The 20,559-nt window shown below is 48.9% G+C and overlaps 1 protein-coding gene across 6 annotated transcripts in view; it reads right to left on the reverse strand.

The window, feature by feature from the left end:
* Positions 1-20,559, reverse strand: part of LOC110504518 (RING finger protein 44) — a 69,290-nt gene that overhangs the window by 9,134 nt on the left and 39,597 nt on the right. For all 6 annotated transcript variants that reach the window (XM_036970246.1, XM_036970243.1, XM_036970244.1 and 3 more), the window contains 3 exons: positions 11,358-11,473; positions 10,415-10,502; positions 9,694-9,815 (listed from right to left, as the gene is read on the reverse strand). In XM_036970246.1, coding sequence (XP_036826141.1) covers positions 9,694-9,815; positions 10,415-10,502; positions 11,358-11,473 — 326 coding nt within the window. The remainder of the gene's footprint in view (positions 1-9,693; positions 9,816-10,414; positions 10,503-11,357; positions 11,474-20,559) is intronic.

Raw genomic sequence — 20,559 nt, forward strand, 5'->3', positions numbered from 1 at the left:
TTATTCCATCGTCTAGTGGAAAGCCTTCCCAGAAGAGTGGAGGCTGTTTATAGCAGCATTATTCCATCGTCTAGTGGAAAGCCTTCCCAGAAGAGTGGAGGCTGTTATAGCAGCATTATTCCATCGTCTAGTGGAAAGCCTTCCCAGAAGAGTGGAGGCTGTTATAGCAGCATTATTCCATCGTCTAGTGGAAAGCCTTCCCAGAAGAGTGGAGGCTGTTATAGCAGCATTATTCCATCGTCTAGTGGAAAGCCTTCCCAGAAGAGTGGAGGCTGTTATAGCAGCATTATTCCATCGTCTAGTGGAAAGCCTTCCCAGAAGAGTGGAGGCTGTTATAGCAGCATTATTCCATCGTCTAGTGGAAAGCCTTCCCAGAAGAGTGGAGGCTGTTATAGCAGCATTATTCCATCGTCTAGTGGAACGCCTTCCCAGAAGAGTGGAGGCTGTTATAGCAGCATTATTCCATCGTCTAGTGGAAAGCCTTCCCAGAAGAGTGGAGGCTGTTTATAGCAGCATTATTCCATCGTCTAGTGGAAAGCCTTCCCAGAAGAGTGGAGGCTGTTATAGCAGCATTATTCCATCGTCTAGTGGAAAGCCTTCCCAGAAGAGTGGAGGCTGTTATAGCAGCATTATTCCATCGTCTAGTGGAAAGCCTTCCCAGAAGAGTGGAGGCTGTTATAGCAGCATTATTCCATCGTCTAGTGGAAAGCCTTCCCAGAAGAGTGGAGGCTGTTATAGCAGCATTATTCCATCGTCTAGTGGAAAGCCTTCCCAGAAGAGTGGAGGCTGTTATAGCAGCATTATTCCATCGTCTAGTGGAAAGCCTTCCCAGAAGAGTGGAGGGTGTTATAGCAGCAACGTTCCAACATCTAGTGGAAAGCCTTCCCAGAAGAGTGGAGGGTGTTATAGCAGCAACGTTCCAACATCTAGTGGAAAGCCTTCCCAGAAGAGTGGAGGGTGTTATAGCAGCATTATTCCATCGTCTAGTGGAAAGCCTTCCCAGAAGAGTGGAGGGTGTTATAGCAGCATTATTCCATCGTCTAGTGGAAAGCCTTCCCAGAAGAGTGGAGGGTGTTATAGCAGCAACGTTCCAACATCTAGTGGAAAGCCTTCCCAGAAGAGTGGAGGGTGTTATAGCAGCATTATTCCATCGTCTAGTGGAAAGCCTTCCCAGAAGAGTGGAGGGTGTTATAGCAGCAACGTTCCAACATCTAGTGGAAAGCCTTCCCAGAAGAGTGGAGGGTGTTATAGCAGCAACGTTCCAACATCTAGTGGAAAGCCTTCCCAGAAGAGTGGAGGCTGTTATAGCAGCATTATTCCATCGTCTAGTGGAAAGCCTTCCCAGAAGAGTGGAGGCTGTTATAGCAGCAATGTTCCAACATCTAGTGGAAAGCCTTCCCAGAGGAGTGGAGGCTGTTATAGCAGCAATGTTCCTGCATCTAGTGGAAAACCTTCCCAGAAGAGTGGAGGCTGTTATAGCAGCAATGTTCCAACATCTAGTGGAAAGCCTTCCCAGAAGAGTGGAGGCTGTTATAGCAGCAATGTTCCTACATCTAGTGGAAAGCCTTCCCAGAAGAGTGGAGGCTGTTATAGCAGCAATGTTCCTACATCTAGTAGAAAGCCTTCCCAGAAGAGTGGAGGCTGTTATAGCAGCAATGTTCCAACATCTAGTGGAAAGCCTTCCCAGAAGAGTGGAGGCTGTTTATAGCAGCATTGTTCCAACATCTAGGTGAAAGCCTTCCCAGAAGAGTGGAGGCTGTTATAGCAGCAATTTTAAAACATCTAGTGGAAAGCCTTCCCAGGAGAGTGGAGGCTGTTATAGCAGCAACGTTCCTACATCTAGTGGAAAGTCTTCCCAGAAGAGTGGAGGCTGTTATAGCAGCAATGTTCCTACATCTAGTGGAAAGCCTTCCCAGGAGAGTGGAGGCTGTTATAGCAGCAATGTTCCTACATCTAGTGGAAAGTCTTCCCAGAAGAGTGGAGGCTGTTATAGCAGGAATGTTCCAACATCTAGTGGAAAGCCTTCCCAGGAGAGTGGAGGCTGTTATAGCAGCAATGTCCCAACATCTAGTGGAAAGCCTTCCCAGAAGAGTGGAGGCTGTTATAGCAGCAATTTTAAAACATCTAGTGGAAAGCCTTCCCAGGAGAGTGGAGGCTGTTATAGCAGCAACGTTCCTACATCTAGTGGAAAGTCTTCCCAGAAGAGTGGAGGCTGTTATAGCAGCAATGTTCCTACATCTAGTGGAAAGCCTTCCCAGAGGAGTGGAGGCTGTTATTGCAGCAATGTTCCTGCATCTAGTGGAAAACCTTCCCAGAAGAGTGGAGGCTGTTATAGCAGCAATGTTCCAACATCTAGTGGAAAGCCTTCCCAGAAGAGTGGAGGCTGTTATAGCAGCAATGTTCCTACATCTAGTGGAAAGCCTTCCCAGAAGAGTGGAGGCTGTTATAGCAGCAATGTTCCTACATCTAGTAGAAAGCCTTCCCAGAAGAGTGGAGGCTGTTATAGCAGCAATGTTCCAACATCTAGTGGAAAGCCTTCCCAGAAGAGTGGAGGCTGTTTATAGCAGCATTGTTCCAACATCTAGTGGAAAGCCTTCCCAGAAGAGTGGAGGCTGTTATAGCAGCAATTTTAAAACATCTAGTGGAAAGCCTTCCCAGGAGAGTGGAGGCTGTTATAGCAGCAACGTTCCTACATCTAGTGGAAAGTCTTCCCAGAAGAGTGGAGGCTGTTATAGCAGGAATGTTCCAACATCTAGTGGAAAGCCTTCCCAGGAGAGTGGAGGCTGTTATAGCAGCAATGTCCCAACATCTAGTGGAAAGCCTTCCCAGAAGAGTGGAGGCTGTTATAGCAGCAACGGGGGGGGGGGGGGGGGGGGGGGGGGACACAAACTCCACAGTAATGCCCATGATTGTGGGATAAAGATGTTCAACGAGCGACTTTTGGTCATGTAGTCTACGATGGTAAATGTACTTATTTTTCTCTTTTCTTTCCTACTTTAACCATGGAGTGTTTGACACAATTAACTAAACGTTTTAAAATCAAGAGTCCATTGAGTCTGTGCAGCAGGCTGATTGTTTATCGTCCCTACAGACTCTTAGTATACTGAATAAAATACAACATGTCGTGTTGGTCCCAGGTTTCCTTGAGTTGAAATAAAATAATCACAGAAATGTTCCACACGCACAACACGCTAATTTCTCTGAAATGTTGTGCCTACATTTGCTTCCATCCATTTTAGTGAGCATTTCTCCTTTGCCAAAATAATCCATCTACCTGACAGGTGTGGCATATCAATAAGCTGTTTAAACAGCATGATCATTACACAGGTGCACCTTGTGCTGGGAACAATAAACGCCAACTCTAAAATGTCTAAAGTTTTGAGGGAGTGTGAAATTGGCATGCTGACTGCAGGAATGTCCACCAGAGCAGTTGCCAGATCATTTAATGTTAATTTCTCTACCATAAGCCGCATCCAACATCGTTTTAGAGAATTTGGCAGTATGTCTAACCGGCCTCACAACCGCAGACCACGTGTAACCACGCCATCCCAGGACCTCCAAATCCAGCTTCTTCAACTGCAGGATTGTCTGAGACCAGCCACCCGGACAGCTGATGAAACTGTGGGTTTCCACAACCGAAGAATTTCTGCAAAAACTGTATCAGGGAAGCTCATCTCCATGCTCGTCGTCTTCACCAGGGTCATGACCTGACTGCAGTTCGGCATCATAACAGACTTCAGTGGGCAAATGCTCACCTTCGATGGCCACTGGCACGCTGGAGAAGTGTGCTGTTCTCACAGATGAATCCCGGTTTTAACTGTACCGGGCAGATGGCCGACAGCGTGTATGACATCGCGTGGGCGAGCGGTTTGATGATGTCCACGTTGTGAAGAGTGCCCCATGGTGACAGTGGGGTTATGGTACGGGGCAGGCATAAGCTACGAACAATGAACACAACTGCATTTTATCAATGGCAATTTGAATGCACAGAGATACCGTGACGAGATGCGGAGGCCTATTTTAGTGCCATTACTCCACCGCCATCAACTCATGTTTCAGCATGATAATGCACGGCCCCATGTCGCAATGATCTGTACACAATTCCTGGAAGCTGAAAATGTCCCAGTTCTTCCATGGCCTGCACACTCTCCAGATATGTCACCCGTTGAGCATGTTTGGGATGCTCTGGATCGACGTGTACAACAGAATATAGGGCACGAGTTGCCTTTCAGAGATTGTAACATTCTCTGTTTCACGGAAACATGGCTCACTCGGGATATGTTGTCAGAGTCTGTACAGCCACCCGGTTTCTTCACGTATCGCGCTGACAGAAACAAACATCCCTTCGGTAAAAAGAAGGGCGGGGGTGTATGTATATATGTAACATCTATCTGGTAAGGTGAAGGGCGGGGGTGTATGTATTTAACACCTCTCTGATAAGGTGAAGGGCGGGGGTGTATGGAACATCTCTCTGATAAGGTGAAGGGCGGGGGTGTATTTAACATCTCTGATAAGGTGAAGGGCGGGGGTGTATGGAACATCTCTGATAAGGTGAAGGGCAGGGGTGTATGGTTCATCTCTCTGATAAGGTGAAGGGCGGGGGTGTATGTAACATCTCTCTGATAAGGTGAAGGGCGGGGGTGTATTTAACATCTCTCTAAGGTGAAGGGCGGGGGTGTATGGAACATCTCTCTGATAAGGTGAAGGGCGGGGGTGTATTTAACATCTCTGATAAGGTGAAGGGCGGGGGTGTATTTAACATCTCTGATAAGGTGAAGGGCGGGGGTGTATTTAACATCTCTGATAAGGTGAAGGGCGGGGGTGTATTTAACATCTCTGATAAGGTGAAGGGCGGGGGTGTATTTAACATCTCTGATAAGGTGAAGGGCGGGGGTGTATTTAACATCTCTCTGATAAGGTGAAGGGCGGGGGTGTATGTAACATCTCTCTGATAAGGTGAAGGGCGGGGGTGTATGTATTTAACATCTCTCTAAGGTGAAGGGCGGGGGTGTATGGAACATCTCTCTGATAAGGTGAAGGGCGGGGGTGTATGTATTTAACATCTCTCTAAGGTGAAGGGCGGGGGTGTATGGAACATCTCTCTGATAAGGTGAAGGGCGGGGGTGTATTTAACATCTCTGATAAGGTGAAGGGCGGGGGTGTATGGAACATCTCTCTGATAAGGTGAAGGGCGGGGGTGTATTTAACATCTCTGATAAGGTGAAGGGCGGGGGTGTATGTAACATCTCTCTGATAAGGTGAAGGGCGGGGGTGTATGGAACATCTCTCTGATAAGGTGAAGGGCGGGGGTGTATGTAACATCTCTCTGATAAGGTGAAGGGCGGGGGTGTATGGAACATCTCTCTGATAAGGTGAAGGGCGGGGGTGTATGGAACATCTCTCTGATAAGGTGAAGGGCGGGGGTGTATGTAACATCTCTCTGATAAGGTGAAGGGCGGGGGTGTATGGAACATCTCTCTGATAAGGTGAAGGGCGGGGGTGTATGGAACATCTCTCTGATAAGGTGAAGGGCGGGGGTGTATTTAACATCTCTGATAAGGTGAAGGGCGGGGGTGTATGGAACATCTCTCTGATAAGGTGAAGGGCGGGGGTGTATGTATGTAACATCTCTCTGATAAGGTGAAGGGCGGGGGTGTATTTAACATATCTGATAAGGTGAAGGGCGGGGGTGTATGGAACATCTCTCTGATAAGGTGAAGGGCGGGGGTGTATGGAACATCTCTCTGATAAGGTGAAGGGCGGGGGTGTATTTAACATCTCTGATAAGGTGAAGGGCGGGGGTGTATGGAACATCTCTCTGATAAGGTGAAGGGCGGGGGTGTATGGAACATCTCTCTGATAAGGTGAAGGGCGGGGGTGTATGGAACATCTCTGATAAGGTGAAGGGCGGGGGTGTATGGAACATCTCTCTGATAAGGTGAAGGGCGGGGGTGTATTTAACATCTCTCTGATAAGGTGAAGGGCGGGGGTGTATGGAACATCTCTCTGATAAGGTGAAGGGCGGGGGTGTATGTAACATCTCTCTGATAAGGTGAAGGGCGGGGGTGTATGGAACATCTCTCTGATAAGGTGAAGGGCGGGGGTGTATGTATGTATGTAACATCTCTCTGATAAGGTGAAGGGCGGGGGTGTATGTAACATCTCTCTGATAAGGTGAAGGGCGGGGGTGTATGTAACATCTCTCTGATAAGGTGAAGGGCGGGGGTGTATTTAACATCTCTGATAAGGTGAAGGGCGGGGGTGTATTTAACATCTCTGATAAGGTGAAGGGCGGGGGTGTATGTAACATCTCTCTGATAAGGTGAAGGGCGGGGGTGTATGTAACATCTCTCTGATAAGGTGAAGGGCGGGGGTGTATGGAACATCTCTCTGATAAGGTGAAGGGCGGGGGTGTATGTATGTATGTAACATCTCTCTGATAAGGTGGAGGGGTGTATGCCTTATGATTAACATCTCATGGTGTAATCACAACAACATCTCTCAACTCCTCCTTTGGAACTCAACTCCTTTGGTTCACCTGATCTAGAATTCCTTACAATCAAATGCCGACCACATTATCCATCTACAATTATAGTCACAGCCATGTATACCCAGTTTTTAGCAAGTGCATCAGTGATGTTGTACCCACTGTGACTATTAAAACCTTCCCCAACCAGAAACTGTGGATTGATGGCAACATTTGCGCAAAACTGAAAGGGTGAATCACCACTTTTAATCATTGCAAGGCGACTGGAAACATGACCGAATACAAATAGTGTAGCTATTCAGGAATTCTTACTGGTTGGTAGGTGATCAAATACTTATGTCATGCAATAAAATGCAAATTAATTACTTTAAAAAAATCATACAATGTGATTTTCTGGATTTTTGTTTTTAGATTCCGTCTCTCACAGTTGAAGTGTACCTATGATAAAAATTACAGACCTCTACATGTTTGTAAGTAGGAAAACCTGCAAAAATCGGCAGTGTATCAAACACTTGTTCTCCCCACTGTATATACTGTACTCTATACCATCTACTGCCTCTTGCCTATACCGTTCGGCCATCGCTTATGTATATATTCTTATTCATCCTTTTACATTTGTGTGTATAAGGTAGTCTGTTTGAATTTGTAAGATTACTTGTTGGTTATTACTGCACTGTCGGAACTAGAAGCACAAGCATTTCATTACACTCGCATTAACATCCGTTAACCTTGTATGTGATCAATACAATTTTATTTAAGTATTAGCTAGGTTGCCACTTGTTGTTCGCCTGTTCAAATTGAAATTGAACTTCAGGTCATGAAAATAAATAGCTAGCCAGCTACTTAACCCTGCTGCCCAACGTTATAAGCAGCCAGATAGCTTCATCTGGCTAGTGAGGCTCGACCGGGTTGTGAAGCTAGACACAATAAGGATTAGGCACAATAATGGAATTTGCAGTTTGCCTTCATTGACAGTGATGCAAATGAATACAAATAGTAAAATTATGCCATACTTTTATTTTGAAGGCTAACCTCAAAGTCCACTATTGTGGCTAGCTTCACTAGCTAGATGGGTCTGACCACCATTAATCAAATAAGAACTGTCTTATAAATTAAGGTTAAGGTTATTTTAGACGACACCTAGCTAACTATAGCTACTGAAACAGATTGTCGTTTTGCTATGTTTTTGGGGAAGAACTTTGTTTGCCTCCATGAGCTAGCAATCTTTTTTTTATGACCAGAACTGAAGGTGCGCGAGACAACTTTACCATAGCACAGCATCATAGCACACAACATCATAGCATCATAGCACACAGCATCATAGCATCATAGCACACAGCATCATAGCACACAGCATCATAGTACACAGCATCATAGCACACAGCATCATAGCACTCAGCATCATAGCACTCAGCATCATAGCACTCAGCATCATAGCACAAAGCATCATAGCACACAGCATCATAGCACACAGCATCATAGCACTCAGCATCATAGCACACAGCATCATAGCACACAGCATCATAGCACACAGCATCATAGCACACAGCATCATAGCACACAGCATCATAGCATACAGCATCATAGCATACAGCATCATAGCATACGTATCGATGAATCGTTGTGACATATGAAATACGAGTGGTAGTGTAATCAATGTGTAATAACTACGTAAAAGAAAATGTATGAACGAGTTAAATTATTGTGTGACGTGCAGTCATATTCATATTCAGGTCCTGATTGGTCAACACGCAAAGACCCGAACAGCAAAGACCAAAATTGTGTTCCGTAGAAATCCTGGTTGAAACGACTTTAACAAATGAACAACGAAACGGCACAGCAAGTAGGTGAAAACAATACGTTTTGATGATGATTTACTGGTAATGGGGACATAACTACATACGTAAAAACCAAACAAAATAACTTTGTGGTCAGTGTGGTGTGTGTGTGTGTGTGTGTGACGCTGGGCGAATTGTGCGCCGCCCTATGGGACACCCAATCATGGCCGGATGTGATACAGCCTGGATTCGAACCAGGGACTGTAGTGACGACTCTTGCAGTGTCTTAGACAGCTGCGCCCATATGTGTGTGTGTGTGTGTGAACTATTTCAAAGGCCACTAAAATGTTTAATATCGGTATTGTTTTTTGTTGGCAAGGAAAATATCAGATATCGGTATTGGCCAAAGCTGTCCTATCGGTGAATCACTAGTTGTCACCAACATCTGACTATGCAGACTGCAGAGTGAACGGCAAGAAAGTGTTCCTGACTCCATGGTTGAGCAACTGCTCTCTCCTTGAGTGACAGGGGGCGGGGTGTGATGTGAGGTGAGAGGGGGCGTGGTGTGAGGTGAGAGGGGGCGTGAGGTGAGAGGGGGCGTGGTGTGAGGTGAGTGGGCGGGGCGTGGTGTGAGGTGAGAGGGGGCGTGGTGTGAGGTGAGAGGGGGCGTGGTGAGAGGTGAGGTGAGAGGGGGCGGGGCGTGAGGTGAGGTGAGAGGGGGCTAGGCGTGAGGTGAGGTGAGAGGGGGCGGGGCGTGAGGTGAGGTGAGAGGGGGCGTGGTGAGAGGTGACAGGGGGCGTGGCGTGAGGTGAGAGGGGGCGTGGCGTGAGGAGGGTGTGGCGTGAGGTGAGGGGGTGTGGTGTGAGGTGAGGGGGCGTGGCGTGAGGTGAGGGGGCGTGGCGTGAGGTGAGGGGGCGTGGCGTGAGGAGGGCGGGGCTTGGCGCGAGGAGGGTGGGGCTTAACGTGAGGAGGGCGGGGCTTGGTGTGAGGAGGGTGGGGCTTGGCATAAGGAGGGTGGGGCTTGGCATAAGGAGGGCGGGGCTTGGTATGAGGCGAGGCGAGAGGGGGCGGGGCTTGGTGTGAGGCGAGAGGGGGCGGGGCTTGGTGTGAGGCAAGAGGGGGCGGGGCTTGGTGTGAGGCGAGAGGGCAGGGTGTGAGAGACTGCATGCAGCAGGAGGAAAGGGAGAAAGACAACTCAACTAGCAAACGGAGTAAAAACAGACATTACACGTGCCGGCGTTGGGTATCACATTTAACAAACCAAATATTGAAATACCGTTACAGAAATTAAATTAAAAACCCAAACCGGTCTGAGGCATCAATACCAGTATATAGTACAATACTGTATACCGCCCAGCCCTACTTGGCCAGCCAGTCAAATGGACAGGTGGGTGCAACACAAGAAAAGGCAGTAGCAGAATATCTTACAGCGTTTGTTCAGATTGATGGTTGTCGAGGTTGAACCTGTAGGATGGAAGCTGCTCGATGTCTGCCTTGGTGATTCCTCGTGGTTTAGCCTCTCCCAGCCTTTCAGCCAGGTTCAGTAATGCCTGAGGGGGTGAGAGACATATTTAAGACCAGTTGTTGTGGTTTATTTACATTTTTAATGACCGGTAATTCCAGCATTATCCACTAGGTTTGCTGCAGGTAGAAAATTCAAGGAAATGGTATTGACTCCAATCAATCAATCAATGGTTGTGAGTGTTAGGTGGGGGGGGGGGGGGGGGGGGGGGGGGGGGGGTGTCCACCTAAACTGTCCCCTATTTTACCCATGTTTAACTTCCGAGTCCGCTGGAGAGGATCAGCTTGATCAACGTGATGTGTAGAATCACTGACCTGCCAAATAATAGGCTTTTTTCCATTAACATTCATGGAGATACACACACACACACACCCCCCCCCCCCCCCCCCCCCCCCCCAGTTGCACACAAACTGAAAGTGATTGGACCGTGTTCTAGCTAAAGACAATTTCCTAGAATTTTCGACCTGCAGAAAACCTAGTGGATAATTCTGTAAATACAGGTACAAAAAATACATTTTACATTTTTTTTTTCAAAACAACTGGCCCCAAATATAATACATGTGCAGACACACACACACACACACACACACACAGTGCGTTTCTAAGTGTATTGATTGGTCCTCTCACCTCGTAGTTCTCCATCTCCACGTCATCTCCATCCAGGTCCAGACTGATGGCTGGTCCCACTGCTGTAGGAGGCACAGGAAGCATCGACCTGCACAGAGACAGAACATAATCACATAATCACCCAGATCAAATAAGAAAGTGGGGGGAAAAAAGGGGCAATGTATTGGTGGTGGCAATAAATACACTCAGGAAGGGGGGAAAAAAGTGTGTGTTCAGTTTATTTAACTGTTATTTTACCAGGTAAGTTGACTGAGAACACGTTCTCATTTGCAGCAACGACCTGGGGAATAGTTACAGGGGAGAGGAGGGGGATGAATGAGCCAATTGTAAACTGGGGATTATTGGGTGACCGTGATGGTTTGAGGGCCAGATTGGGAATTTAGCCAGGACACCAGGGTTAACACCCCTACTAAGTGCCATGGGATCTTTAATGACCTCAGAGAGTCAGGACACCCGTTTAACGTCCCATCCGAAAGACGGCACCTTACACAGGGCAGTGTCCCCAATCACTGCCCTGGGGCATTGGGATATTAGACCAGAGGAAAGAGTGCCTACTCTTACTGGCCCTCCAACACCACTTCCAGAAGCATCTGGTCTCCCATCCAGGGACTGACCAGGACCAACCCTGCTTAGCTTCAGAAGCAAACCAGCAGTGGTATGCAGGGTGGTATGCTGGGTGGTATGCAGGGTGGTATGATGGGTGGTATGCAGGGTGGTATGCTGGGTGGTATGCTGGGTGGTATGCTGGGTGGTATGCTGGGTGATATGCAGGGTGGTATGCAGGGTGGTATGCAGGGTGGTATGCTGCAGGCAGTTACATTAGCACCTCACTTAAATTTTTTTTTTTTTAAATGGGTGTACAATTCTAGGTCCTGAATGACTTTGGGATGAAAAGCCCTGAAGTACGTGTATCATTTAGTTCTGTATTAAATGTCATACTCACAGGAAGTAGGGCAGGAAGCCTGGGTAGTAGGGTGGTGGCGGCGGCGGGGGGGGCAGGGGCTGCTGTAACCGGTACCTGTGACCACTGACACGTCGCGGCAGCATGTGGGGGTATGGCTGAACAGGAGACAGACAGACAGACATGTAGCTGTTAACATGTAGGTGGTGAACTATCCTATGGAAGTGGCTGGTTATTTAAAAAGGTATGTTTCGCAAGCTCTGTAGCTTTAGCTAGCTCTACAATCTGAAGCCTTACCACTGGGAAAGGTTAGCTACCTCCATGACATGGATAGGTTAGGCTGAGCTAGCTTAAGTCCTACCACTGGGATAGGTTAGGCTGAGCTAACTTTAGTCCTACCATTGGGATAGGTTAGGCCGAGCTAGCTTAAGTCCTACCACTGGGATAGGTTAGGCTGAGCTAGCTTAAACCCTACCACTGGGATAGGTTAGGCCGAGCTAGCTTAAACCCTACCATTGGGATAGGTTAGGCTGAGCTAGTTTAAATCCTATCATTGGGATAGGTTAGGCTGAGCTAGCTTAAACCCTACCATTGGGATAGGTTAGGTTGAGCTAGCTTAAATCCTACCATTGGGATAGGTTAGGTTGAGCTAGCTTAAATCCTACCATTGGGATAAATTAGGGATAGATAGCTCAATGTTTTGCTAACTGTGCAATGGTGAAGACATGAGGTCTTACCACTGTGAAGGGTTAACACATGTATAGATGCTAACTACGCTCGTTTTGAATGTTAAAAACATTGCATGCGGTTCTGGAAACAAAGAAACGCATCTTTTATATCAGTGAAAAATAACAATACATTTTTTTTTTAAAAAGGTTAAATTACTACACAACTTTATAGGGTTAGGGTTCCCACACAGCCATATCACCAGGTTACAGCGCTTGTTTACGGAAGACAAGAGGCGGCCAACTGTGCTAATTAGCCATCTAGCGTGCTGCCAACACCTGTGCTAATTAGCCATCTAGCGTGCTCCCAACACCTGTGCTAATTAGCCATCTAGCGTGCTCCCAATCACCTGTGCTAATTAGCCATCTAGCGTGCTCCCAACACCTGTGCTAATTAGCCATCTAGCGTGCTCCCAATCACCTGTGCTAATTAGCCATCTAGCGTGCTCCCATCATCTGTGCTAATTAGCCATCTAAGCGTGCTCCCAACACCTGTGCTAATTAGCCATCTAGCGTGCTCCCAACACCTGTGCTAATTAGCCATCTAGCGTGCTCCCAACACCTGTGCTAATTAGCCATCTAGCGTGCTCCCAACACCTGTGCTAATTAGCCATCTAGCGTGCTCCCATCATCTGTGCAGTCTGTCCTTCTCGTCATTGTGTAGAGTACATTCCTGTGTATCGAACCTAAAGATGTGTAAAAGTGTATCCGTCCTAAATCTGAACCACAATGAGAAGATGCTTATGTCTTATGCCCTAACAATGGGAGTTGTTGTTCCATAGGCGGGCTCATTTTTGGATCGATTTTGGGGAGAGTGAGACCTCTTGCTTCGCCTCTTCCTCTCTGATCCGTCTCTTAGTTGTAAAAAAAAAAAAAACGGATTATGGTCATTGTAGTTAATTATCACATTTCTGCGTTTAGGTTGAATATTTGTTTAATGAAAACTCCTTTCAGCCTAGCTTCCCACATAGTTCGACTTGATTTCTCTCTAGAGAAACGGAGTGTTTGACTCGTAAACAAAAACGAACTAAATGGAATTGGGGTCAATTAGTTGTTTAATAAACCCCGCCAAAAACACAGAATGTCGTTAATCGCTCAGCACTAATATCTACCTTTATCTTCCTTCATACTGGACACAGAGACATGACAATGGTATTCACAAGTTCATCTGACTCTGGGGAAGTGTATATATGTATATAAATAAAAATATATAATAATTTAAAAAAAATATATATTTGTTATTATTATTTTTATCTTATTTAACTAGGCAAGTCAGTTTAAGAACAAATTCTTATTTACAATGATGGCCTCCCGGAGAACTGCCTTGTTCAGGGGGCAGAAAGACAGATGTTGACCTTGTCAGTTCTATGAGTATTACCAGCCAAATATGGTCAATCCTTACTCTACATAAACACCTGAGCAGGAGTGAATATGTCCACAGCACAGATGCAATGATGTGCTGCTAAACATTCTTTTTTTTTACCTCGTCAGCTCTTTGTCAGCTCTGGAATTCGATCTAACAACCTTTCGGTTACTGTCCCAACGCTCTAACCACTAGGATACCTGTCGCCTCATAGATAAAAGGCCTCATTGACAAAATCCCTAAATATCCCTTTAATAATGTAAAAATACATTTGTAACTCAAATACGGAGTTTCGATTAGCAACTATCGTAATTAACTGCAGTCATGACCTGTATGTACTTTCAAAAAAGTCCAAGAAACTGAAAAAATGCCTGTTTGGCAACTCCAATGTACTGGGAAGCCAAACAGAATGAGTTTTTCCCCACAAAATGGCTTTATTACAGACACAAATACTCCTGAGCACCCCCTCCCCTGCACATTTTAGAGTGGCTTTTTATTGTCCCCAGCACAAGGTGCACCTGTGTAATGGTCATGCGGTTTTAAGCAGCTTCTTGATATGCCACACCTGGTCAGGTGGATGGATTATCTCGGCATTGGAAAAATGCTCAATAAAAAAGGGGATGTAAACAAATTTGTGCACAAAATGTAAGATAAATACGCTTTTTTGTGCTTATGGAACATTTCTGAGGATCTTTTTATTTCAGCTCATGAAACATGGAACCAACACTTTACATGTTGCGTTTATATGTTTTGTTCAGTATAAAATCACTCACGTTCCAAGGATCCCGGATAGCACTGACCTTACTGCTATGCACAGGTCGGAAGTCTACAACAGCACAATACATTGAAGAGACATTTTTTCAGTTGGGGTGGCAGCGTAGCCTAGTGGTTAGAGTGTAGAGGCGGCAGGGTAGCCTAGTGGTTAGAGTGTAGAGGTGGCAGGTAGCCTAGTGGTTAGAGTGTAGAGGTGGCAGGGTAGCCTAGTGGTTAGAGTGTAGAGACGGCAGGTAGCCTAGTGGTTAGAGTGTAGAGGTGGCAGGTAGCCTAGTGGTTAGAGTGTAGAGGTGGCAGGTAGCCTAGTGGTTAGAGTGTAGAGGTGGCAGGTAGCCTAGTGCTTAGAGTGTAGAGGTGGCAGGGTAGCCTAGTGGTTAGAGTGTAGAGGTGGCAGGTAGCCTAGTGGTTAGAGTGTAGAGGTGGCAGGTAGCCTAGTGGTTAGAGTGTAGAGGTGGCAGGGTAGCCTAGTGGTTAGAGTGTAGAGGTGGCAGGGTAGCCTAGTGGTTAGAGTGTAGAGGTGGCAGGTAGCATAGTGGTTAGAGTGTAGAGGTGGCAGCGTAGCCTAGTGGTTAGAGTGTAGAGGTGGCAGCGTAGCCTAGTGGTTAGAGTGTAGAGGTGGCAGGTAGCCTAGTGGTTAGAGTGTAGGGGTGGCAGCGTAGCCTAGTGGTTAGAGTGTAGAGGTGGCAGGTAGCCTAGTGGTTAGAGTGTAGAGGCGGCAGCGTAGCCTAGTGGTTAGAGTGTAGAGGTGGCAGGTAGCCTAGTGGTTAGAGTGTAGAGGTGGCAGCGTAGCCTAGTGGTTAGAGTGTAGAGGTGGCAGGTAGCCTAGTGGTTAGAGTGTAGAGGTGGCAGGGTAGTCTAGTGGTTAGAGTGTAGAGGTGGCAGGGTAGTCTAGTGGTTAGAGTGTAGAGGTGGCAGCGTAGCCTAGTGGTTAGAGTGTAGAGGTGGCAGCGTAGCCTAGTGGTTAGAGTGTAGAGGTGGCAGGGTAGCCTAGTGGTTAGAGTGTAGAGGCGGCAGCGTAGCCTAGTGGTTAGAGTGTAGAGGTGGCAGGTAGCCTAGTGGTTAGAGTGTAGAGGTGGCAGGGTAGCCTAGTGGTTAGAGTGTAGAGGTGGCAGGTAGCCTAGTGGTTAGAGTGTAGGGGTGGCAGCGTAGCCTAGTGGTTAGAGTGTAGAGGTGGCAGCGTAGCCTAGTGGTTAGAGTGTAGGGGTGGCAGCGTAGCCTAGTGGTTAGAGTGTAGAGGTGGCAGGGTAGCCTAGTGGTTAGAGTGTAGAGGTGGCAGGTAGCCTAGTGGTTAGAGTGTAGGGGTGGCAGCGTAGCCTAGTGGTTAGAGTGTAGGGGTGGCAGCGTAGCCTAGTGGTTAGAGTGTAGAGGTGGCAGGGTAGCCTAGTGGTTAGAGTGTAGAGGTGGCAGGTAGCCTAGTGGTTAGAGTGTAGGGGTGGCAGTGTAGCCTAGTGGTTAGAGTGTAGAGGTGGCAGGGTAGCCTAGTGGTTAGAGTGTAGAGGTGGCAGGGTAGCCTAGTGGTTAGAGTGTAGAGGTGGCAGGGTAGCCTAGTGGTTAGAGTGTAGAGGTGGCAGGTAGCCTAGTGGTTAGAGTGTAGAGGTGGCAGGTAGCCTAGTGGTTAGAGTGTAGAGGTGGCAGGGTAACCTAGTGGTTAGAGTGTAGAGGCGGCAGCGTAGCCTAGTGGTTAGAGTGTAGAGGTGGCAGGATAGCCTAGTGGTTAGAGTGTAGAGGTGGCAGGTAGCCTAGTGGTTAGAGTGTAGAGGTGGCAGCGTAGCCTAGTGGTTAGAGTGTAGAGATGGCAGCGTAGCCCAGTGGTTAGAGGGTAGAGAGGGCAGGGTAGCCTAGTGGTTAGAGTGTAGGGGTGGCAGCGTAGCCTAGTGGTTAGAGTGTAGAGGTGGCAGCGTAGCCTAGTGGTTAGAGTGTAGAGGTGGCAGTGTAGCCTAGTGGTTAGAGTGTAGAGGTGGCAGGTAGCCTAGTGGTTAGAGTGTAGAGGTGGCAGCGTAGCCTAGTGGTTAGAGTGTAGAGGTGGCAGCGTAGCCCAGTGGTTAGAGTGTAGAGAGGGCAGGGTAGCCTAGTGGTTAGAGTGTAGGGGTGGCAGCGTAGCCTAGTGGTTAGAGTGTAGAGGTGGCAGCGTAGCCTAGTGGTTAGAGTGTAGAGGTGGCAGGTAGCCTAGTGGTTAGAATGTAGGGGTGGCAGCGTAGCCTAGTGGTTAGAGTGTAGAGGTGGCAGGGTAGCCTAGTGGTTAGAGTGTAGAGGTGGCAGCGTAGCCTAGTGGTTAGAGTGTAGAGGTGGCAGGTAGCCTAGTGGTTAGAATGTAGGGGTGGCAGCGTAGCCTAGTGGTTAGAGTGTAGAGGTGGCAGGGTAGCCTAGTGGTTAGAGTGTAGAGGTGGCAGCGTAGCCTAGTGGTTAGAGTGTAGGGGTGGCAGCGTAGCCTAGTGGTTAGAGTGTAGAGGTGGCAGCGTAGCCTAGTGGTTAGAGTGTAGAGGTGGCAGGGTAGCCTAGTGGTTAGAGTGTAGAGGCGGCAGCGTAGCCTAGTGGTTAGAGTGTAGAGGTGGCAGGTAGCTGAGTGGTTAGAGTGTAGAGGTGGCAGCGTAGCCTAGTGGTTAGAGTGTAGGGGTGGCAGCGTAGCCTAGTGGTTAGAGTGTAGAGGTGGCAGGTAGCCTAGTGGTTAGAGTGTAGAGGTGGCAGGGTAGCCTAGTGGTTAGAGTGTAGAGGTGGCAGGTAGCCTAGTGGTTAGAGTGTAGCGGTGGCAGGTAGCCTAGTGGTTAGAGTGTAGAGGCGGCAGCGTAGCCTAGTGGTTAGAGTGTAGAGGCGGCAGCGTAGCCTAGTGGTTAGAGTGTAGAGGTGGCAGGGTAACCTAGTGGTTAGAGTGTAGAGGTGGCAGCGTAACCTAGTGGTTAGAGTGTAGAGGTGGCAGCGTAGCCTAGTGGTTAGAGTGTAGGGGTGGCAGCGTAGCCTAGTGGTTAGAGTGTAGAGGTGGCAGGGTAGCCTAGTGGTTAGAGTGTAGAGGTGGCAGGGTAGCCTAGTGGTTAGAGTGTAGAGGTGGCAGGTAGCCTAGTGGTTAGAGTGTAGAGGCGGCAGCGTAGCCTAGTGGTTAGAGTGTAGAGGTGGCAGGGTAACCTAGTGGTTAGAGTGTAGAGGCGGCAGCGTAGCCTAGTGGTTAGAGTGTAGAGGTGGCAGGGTAGCCTAGTGGTTAGAGTGTAGAGGTGGCAGGGTAGCCTAGTGGTTAGAGTGTAGAGGTGGCAGGGTAGCCTAGTGGTTAGAGTGTAGAGGTGGCAAGGTGGCAGCGTAGCCTAGTGGTTAGAGTGTAGGGGTGGCAGCGTAGCCTAGTGGTTAGAGTGTAGAGGTGGCAGGGTAGCCTAGTGGTTAGAGTGTAGAGGTGGCAGGGTGGCAGCGTAGCCTAGTGGTTAGAGTGTAGGGGTGGCAGCGTAGCCTAGTGGTTAGAGTGTAGAGGTGGCAGGTAGCCTAGTGGTTAGAGTGTAGAGGTGGCAGGTAGCCTAGTGGTTAGAGTGTAGAGGCGGCAGGTAGCCTAGTGGTTAGAGTGTAGAGGCGGCAGCGTAGCCTAGTGGTTAGAGTGTAGAGGTGGCAGGGTAACCTAGTGGTTAGAGTGTAGAGGCGGCAGCGTAGCCTAGTGGTTAGAGTGTAGAGGTGGCAGGGTAGCCTAGTGGTTAGAGTGTAGAGGTGGCAGGTAGCCTAGTGGTTAGAGTGTAGAGGTGGCAGGTAGCTGAGTGGTTAGAGTGTAGAGGTGGCAGCGTAGCCTAGTGGTTAGAGTGTAGGGGTGGCAGCGTAGCCTAGTGGTTAGAGTGTAGAGGTGGCAGGTAGCCTAGTGGTTAGAGTGTAGAGGTGGCAGGGTAGCCTAGTGGTTAGAGTGTAGAGGTGGCAGGTAGCCTAGTGGTTAGAGTGTAGAGGTGGCAGGGTAGCCTAGTGGTTAGAGTGTAGAGGTGGCAGGTAGCCTAGTGGTTAGAGTGTAGAGGTGGCAGGGTAGCCTAGTGGTTAGAGTGTAGAGGTGGCAGGTAGCCTAGTGGTTAGAGTGTAGAGGTGGCAGGTAGCCTAGTGGTTAGAGTGTAGAGGCGGCAGCGTAGCCTAGTGGTTAGAGTGTAGAGGTGGCAGGGTAACCTAGCGGTTAGAGTGTAGAGGTGGCAGGGTAGCCTAGTGGTTAGAGTGTAGAGGTGGCAGGTAGCCTAGTGGTTAGAGTGTAGAGGTGGCAGGTAGCCTAGTGGTTAGAGTGTAGAGGCGGCAGGTAGCCTAGTGGTTAGAGTGTAGAGGCGGCAGCGTAGCCTAGTGGTTAGAGTGTAGAGGTGGCAGGGTAACCTAGTGGTTAGAGTGTAGAGGCGGCAGCGTAGCCTAGTGGTTAGAGTGTAGAGGTGGCAGGTAGCCTAGTGGTTAGAGTGTAGAGGTGGCAGGTAGCCTAGTGGTTAGAGTGTAGAGGCGGCAGGTAGCCTAGTGGTTAGAGTGTAGAGGTGGCAGCGTAGCCTAGTGGTTAGAGTGTAGAGGTGGCAGCGTAGCCTTGTGGTTAGAGTGTAGAGAGGGCAGGGTAGCCTAGTGGTTAGAGTGTAGGGGTGGCAGGTAGCCCAGTGGTTAGAGTGTAGGGGTGGCAGCGTAGCCTAGTGGTTAGAGTGTAGAGGTGGCAGCGTAGCCTAGTGGTTAGAGTGTAGAGGTGGCAGGGTAGCCTAGTGGTTAGAGTGTAGAGGTGGCAGCGTAGCCTAGTGGTTAGAGTGTAGAGGTGGCAGGTAGCCTAGTGGTTAGAGTGTAGAGGTGGCAGGTAGCCTAGTGGTTAGAGTGTAGAGGTGGAAGCGTAGCCTAGTGGTTAGAGTGTAGAGGTGGCAGCGTAGCCTAGTGGTTAGAGTGTAGAGGTGGCAGGGTAGCCTAGTGGTTAGAGTGTAGAGGTGGCAGGGTAGCCTAGTGGTTAGAGTGTAGAGGTGGCAGGGTAGCCTAGTGGTTAGAGTGTAGAGGTGGCAGCGTAGCCTAGTGGTTAGAGTGTAGAGGTGGCAGCGTAGCCTTGTGGTTAGAGTGTAGAGATGGCAGGTAGCCTAGTGGTTAGAGTGTAGAGGTGGAAGCGTAGCCTAGTGGTTAGAGTGTAGAGGTGGCAGCGTAGCCTAGTGGTTAGAGTGTAGAGGTGGCAGGGTAGCCTAGTGGTTAGAGTGTAGAGGTGGCAGGGTAGCCTAGTGGTTAGAGTGTAGAGGTGGCAGCGTAGCCTAGTGGTTAGAGTGTAGAGGTGGCAGGTAGCCTAGTGGTTAGAGTGTAGAGGTGGCAGCGTAGCCTTGTGGTTAGAGTGTAGAGAGGGCAGGGTAGCCTAGTGGTTAGAGTGTAGGGGTGGCAGGTAGCCCAGTGGTTAGAGTGTAGGGGTGGCAGCGTAGCCTAGTGGTTAGAGTGTAGAGGTGGCAGCGTAGCCTAGTGGTTAGAGTGTAGAGGTGGCAGGGTAGCCTAGTGGTTAGAGTGTAGAGGTGGCAGCGTAGCCTAGTGGTTAGAGTGTAGAGGTGGCAGGGTAACCTAGTGGTTAGAGTGTAGAGGCGGCAGCGTAGCCTAGTGGTTAGAGTGTAGAGGTGGCAGGGTAGCCTAGTGGTTAGAGTGTAGGGGTGGCAGCGTAGCCTAGTGGTTAGAGTGTAGAGGTGGCAGCGTAGCCTAGTGGTTAGAGTGTAGAGGTGGCAGGTAGCCTAGTGGTTAGAATGTAGGGGTGGCAGCGTAGCCTAGTGGTTAGAGTGTAGAGGTGGCAGGGTAGCCTAGTGGTTAGAGTGTAGAGGTGGCAGCGTAGCCTAGTGGTTAGAGTGTAGGGGTGGCAGCGTAGCCTAGTGGTTAGAGTGTAGAGGTGGCAGCGTAGCCTAGTGGTTAGAGTGTAGAGGTGGCAGGGTAGCCTAGTGGTTAGAGTGTAGAGGCGGCAGCGTAGCCTAGTGGTTAGAGTGTAGAGGTGGCAGGTAGCTGAGTGGTTAGAGTGTAGAGGTGGCAGCGTAGCCTAGTGGTTAGAGTGTAGAGGTGGCAGGGTAGCCTAGTGGTTAGAGTGTAGAGGTGGCAGCGTAGCCTAGTGGTTAGAGTGTAGGGGTGGCAGCGTAGCCTAGTGGTTAGAGTGTAGAGGTGGCAGCGTAGCCTAGTGGTTAGAGTGTAGAGGTGGCAGGGTAGCCTAGTGGTTAGAGTGTAGAGGCGGCAGCGTAGCCTAGTGGTTAGAGTGTAGAGGTGGCAGGTAGCTGAGTGGTTAGAGTGTAGAGGTGGCAGCGTAGCCTAGTGGTTAGAGTGTAGGGGTGGCAGCGTAGCCTAGTGGTTAGAGTGTAGAGGTGGCAGGTAGCCTAGTGGTTAGAGTGTAGAGGTGGCAGGGTAGCCTAGTGGTTAGAGTGTAGAGGTGGCAGGTAGCCTAGTGGTTAGAGTGTAGCGGTGGCAGGTAGCCTAGTGGTTA

Source organism: Oncorhynchus mykiss, chromosome 31 (assembly GCF_013265735.2).
Source record: "Oncorhynchus mykiss isolate Arlee chromosome 31, USDA_OmykA_1.1, whole genome shotgun sequence".
Classification (NCBI taxonomy): domain Eukaryota; kingdom Metazoa; phylum Chordata; class Actinopteri; order Salmoniformes; family Salmonidae; genus Oncorhynchus; species Oncorhynchus mykiss.